This window comes from Octopus bimaculoides, chromosome 3, assembly GCF_046866305.1.
Source record: "Octopus bimaculoides isolate indiv1 chromosome 3, ASM4686630v1, whole genome shotgun sequence".
Classification (NCBI taxonomy): domain Eukaryota; kingdom Metazoa; phylum Mollusca; class Cephalopoda; order Octopoda; family Octopodidae; genus Octopus; species Octopus bimaculoides.
In genome coordinates this window covers 9,804,199-9,809,444 of record NC_142930.1, presented here as the reverse complement: position 1 = coordinate 9,809,444, position 5,246 = coordinate 9,804,199, and the positions used below count along the sequence as shown (strand labels likewise).

At 36.5% G+C, this 5,246-nt stretch overlaps 1 protein-coding gene across 1 annotated transcript; it reads left to right on the top strand.

The window, feature by feature from the left end:
* Window positions 1-906: 906 nt before the first annotated feature.
* Window positions 907-3,422, top strand: LOC106881949 (F-box/LRR-repeat protein 14). The gene has a single exon (XM_014932479.3). The coding sequence runs from the start codon at window positions 989-991 to the stop codon at window positions 2,996-2,998; it is 2,010 nt and encodes a 669-aa protein (XP_014787965.1). The 5' UTR covers window positions 907-988; the 3' UTR covers window positions 2,999-3,422.
* Window positions 3,423-5,246: the final 1,824 nt, after the last annotated feature.

Below are 5,246 nucleotides of genomic sequence, written 5' to 3'. Positions count from 1 at the left end.
TATATATATATATTTATCAATTTGCCTATACGGTTTTATGCTTGCGGCCACTAATATTATTATTTATTATGAATAATAATGTTCTTTTATATATATATATATATATATATATATATATATATATATATATATATATACATATATATATATATATATATATATATATACATACCTAAAAATTTTGCAAACCAGATACAAAAACGAAGTGTATATACATACATACACACACACACACAATAAGTATGCATATATATATACACACACACACATATATATTATGCATGTATATATTTTAGTAGAGAGCATATTAATATTTACAAATGAAAACTTAACCGTGATATCGAAGTTTCGTCTCGCTTGACGAAATTATTGAATGTATCTCTTTAAAGGATATAATTTATAGTAGAATTGGCTGTTATTTCTAGCAGGTCAAGAGACCGCCTAGTGCTTTTACTTTTTATAACTCGAACTAGCGGGAACATTCTATGCGGTCACATGGACTTCTAGAAATAGCAGCCAGATTTCTTTCAAATCATACCCTGCCGCTTTAAATAAAATAGAATACATTTGATGATGCAGTCCCTGATATACAGACACGGAATGGTCACGGCTGGAAGGCTTTTAATCTTGACGGCACGATCAGCGTAGACTACAAGTAATGTAGCTATATCAATTTTTTTTTATTCAGAAAGCACAAACAATTGTATTTTAGTCTTTATTGAATAAAAATAAATAGTTTACCGTAAAAGTAGTTAATTATAAATATTTACCGACCGTTGTTAACAATGCAGGCGCTTTGTTGTGTTTGATCAGTTGTGATATAAACAAGTTTGAATGGAATATACTGTCATGTGACCTTGCTTTACCCCTCGTCCCCTAAACAAAGCACCTGTGTGTGGAGTGTGCGCAGTGCACTACCATGAGAGTCGTAGGAGCGTAAATAAAACAAAGAGAGACAGGGGAGGAATTACCATTGTGAGGAGGCAGGATGTTTGTTAACCTTTGCTTGGAGAAGTGGCACCACCACCACCACCACAGATGTATAATAAAAATGGAGTCCAACGAAATGGAAGAGAGCGACCAGTATAACAACAATAACACAACTACCTGTACGGTAAGCAGTCCTTTGCTTTTTAGAAATGGCAACACTCACTCAATTAATAGGCGAGACGAAAACAAAAGCAGTCCTTACAATCTATCGAATAACTCTAAGCTTTCTAGTCGAACCAATGTTGAAAGTAATTCCTATTCACAATGCGATCCTGAAATTCGAACTGAACCTCGTCGTTGTCCTTCTGAAAGTCTTCGACCAATTTCTGCTTCTCTCCACCAAACATCACATTCTGAAGTACTTTTGCATTCTACCGGTAAAAGTAGCAGCAGCAGCAGTAGTAGTAACTCGAAGCATCATAGCCACCGTAACTATCACCAGTCTCTCTACAGTAGCCGTCACCACCATAGCCATCGTAAACACTACAGTCGTTACAAAAATAACCGTAGTCCTAACTATCAGACGTCTCAACAATTCGATGAAAACATCCAAATGATAACCAACCACGGACGACGATCGACAGATAACTACCTGTATAACAAAAGCAGTCGAAGTCATCACAATAATACGATCACCAATAACACAAGTTGTTGCAGTAGTAGTACTGACTGTGGCATTGGCGGCAACTCCGGCAAGGTTTCTCCGAGACTTTCTTCTTCAGACCCTAACTCCAATGACAATAGTCCAAACCCTAACTTGTCTCCAGCACCTACTTCAGCCATAACATCACCACTTCCGCCTCCGTCTCCCCCAACAAAGTCTGGAGAGCACGTCCATTGTTTGTTTCCCGAGTTATTGGTAATGATATTCTGCTATTTAGACGTGAGGAACAAAGGCCGTGTGGCCCAAGTATGTGGTCGCTGGCGGGATGCTGCCTATTCTCGCACTGTGTGGCGTGGAGTTGAAGCTAAAATTCATCTTCGTCGATCAAACCCTTCTTTATTCCGTAGCCTTGCCAAACGTGGAATTCGCAGAATTCAAATTCTGAGCTTAAAACGAAGTCTCCGTGATGTTGTAGCCGGCATTCCAGACTTAGAAAGTCTTAACCTTAGTGGATGTTATAGTATCACCGATGCTGGTCTAGGCCAAGCACTTCTCTACCGGTTGCCTTTGGTTAGTGAACTTAATCTCAGCCTGTGCAAGCAGACAACAGACTACAGCCTCAGCCGGATTGCTATGTATCTAAAAAATTTAAAAGTATTACATTTAGGTGGTTGTTCTCTAATAACGAATGCAGGTTTGTTTGTTATTTCCTATGGATTAGTCAACTTGCAATCACTTGATTTGAGAAGCTGTCGATATCTTTCAGACCAAGGGATTGCTTACTTGGCAGGACTTGGTAATGAGATAACTACACAAGGTAACTTAGCTCTTGAACATCTTTGTTTACAGGACTGTCAGAAACTTACGGACCAGTCACTACACTATATGAGTCTTGGGTTGAAAAATTTACTTAAAGTGAACCTTAGCTTTTGTGGTGGGGTCACTGACGCAGGATTGCAGTATTTGGCTAAAATGCCCAGCCTACGTGAAATTAACCTTGCCAGCTGTGATTTAGTGACTGACACTGGACTTGCACATTTGGCACGTGGAGGCTCACACATAACATCTTTAGATGTGAGCTTTTGTGATAAAATTGGAGATGGAGGCTTGAGCCGTTTGGCTGAAGGACTCTTTAAACTTGAATGCCTCAGTTTGAGTGCATGTAACATCAGTGACACTGGTATTAGCTATATTACACAGAATATGCATGGTTTAACCACATTAAATATTGGTCAGTGTCATCGTATTACCGATCGAGCACTGAATCTAATAGCAGACAATCTGAAAAAACTGTCAAGTATGGACCTCTACGGTTGCACACAAATATCTGCAAAAGGTCTTGAAAGGATTATGCAATTACCAAGTTTATCCAGTTTAAATTTGGGTTTGTGGCACAAACGGTGACACTAGAAATCAAGTTGATCTTTTGTCTTCAGTTTTATGCAGGTTAAATTTATCTCCTGTTTTGTCTGTATATTTCACTTGACCAAGTTTTACATGGAACACAAGATGTTGGCCTGTTCATATAAGAATATATTCTATGGAAATTAGAAATACTGAAACCTGTCTTGCAATTTGCTTGATTTCAATTTACCTGAAACAACATCTAATATTCTTAGATCCAGAGTCATCTTAGGAACCAAGATTGCTGCAGAATATTTCTCAAAATAACAAAAAAGACATTTAGGGAATATATTGACTTATAAATGTAAAACAAAAAAAAAAAAAAAGAAACATGGAAAAACCTAACTCTACAATCTATAATATTTATTATTTTGATCAGAAATGTTTTATATTTTGCTTAGTTTCTTTATAAACAGTAAATGCATTTTGTTGTCATTTATTTCATTTAAAAAAATTTTTTTTGAGAAATGATATTGAGAAGCAATAATATGGAAACAAGTTCAGCTGATTGGTAAAAATTCATATTTATTTGAATCATCACTTCAGAATTAAAAACAAAACATGTTTGAATATTAACAAAGAAGCTCTGTTGTTATAGCCTAGCGTTTATTTCATTGGAAATAGAAATAACACTAATATTTCAGTTATTTTCATGCTATGAAGGTAGCAAGTTGACCATACACAACATATATCTCTTTTCCATTTTATACTTGGACCATTCTACACTGTTGTGCTGTCTTCATTGGTGATGACAGTAAAGATCTAAAGTAGGATTTTGTTTGATGTAATGCGAATTCAGTGCATTAAAATTTAGTGTAGTAAGTCAGCCACTCATCAGTTTTGTGCCTGCATAGTTTGTTTGATGAAAGTGGTTGTAATTGTGTTCTGGCTAGTTGCATTTATATGACCGATCACAAGTTGTCTTGAAGTTCCAGGGGCTATAAGGGTTGTAAAGCACACTGACCATGAGCTGTTGTTTAGATCAGATCAGTTTTGAACCAGCAGACCAGCTTTCAAAGACATTCTAACCATGGCCAGCATGCTTCTGATTCAGGTAGTTTATTGGTGCAAGTGTGGCTGTGTCATATGTCCTTTTTCTAACACTGTAAGGGTATCATTTGAGAAGAGGTTTAGTTGCTATTTTTAGCAGGGTAGGCAACCACACATAGGTTTCCTAACAAGTGTATTTGAAATAAAATATTTTGGTTTTATTATTTAGGTACTGAATAGATCAGTGAGAGCTGTATGTGGCTGAAAAATTAAGACTTGGTCAGGACTGTTTGATATTAAAAAATGGACTTGATATTGCCTGTGGGGCCTCAGTGTTGACAAAATTATTTGTCCTGGTGGTTTGATTATATTGTTCTCTGGTGTATGAATGATATCAATATATTGTGTGTGAATTGTGATCTCTTGGGGGGAAAGTAATGTGATGAATTATTATTGAATGATATCTGTAGTATGTTGTATTTTTAGTATTGCTTATGAGTTGTGTATCAGTGACTGATAAGTACCAGTCTATTGTTTGAACTGATCTAAGGATACAGAAGTATACAAACAAAAGCTTGGAGCTAGCCCACTTTGGGTATGAAACACTGCTGTCTGTTATGGAAAAATTATTCTCCAGGGGGCTATGTTTGTTACAAAAAACTAATTGGTCATCATCATCATCATCATCATTTATGCATTCATTTATTCTTTGCGAGTATGAGTTGGATAAGCCTTCTTCAATACATCTCACTATCTGTTGCATTTCTTTATCATTTCCTTTGTGAAATTCAACATCCTGAGATTAGCTTTCTACCCATGTCTTTCTTAGTCTTCTGTTCCATAGTCTTCTTCTTGGAGGTCCTGGCACTTCTTTACCAATCTGTCATCAACTATATGCATTACATGTCCATACCAACACAGTCTCCTTTTTGGCACACTACATCTGATTTGTATTATAGCTAGTTTTCTCTCAGCTCATCCAAATCTACTTAAAAGGGTTTATTCTGAGCTTATATATTTTTTTAATATTCAGTTGTGACTGAACACCAAAGAGCTCTGAGCATTGCATTTATCGAAGTAATATAGCAGCGCATAAAGTGCAGCCTTTGCAGCTGAATAACTGTTTCAAATGTTGGCATGGTGGTAGGGTGTAAGTTAGTTACACAGATCCCAGTTGAGGCTGGTACTTATTTTATTAGCCTCAAAAGATGAAAGACAAAGTCAACCTTGGTAGAATTTGAACCCAGAAGAAATGCTG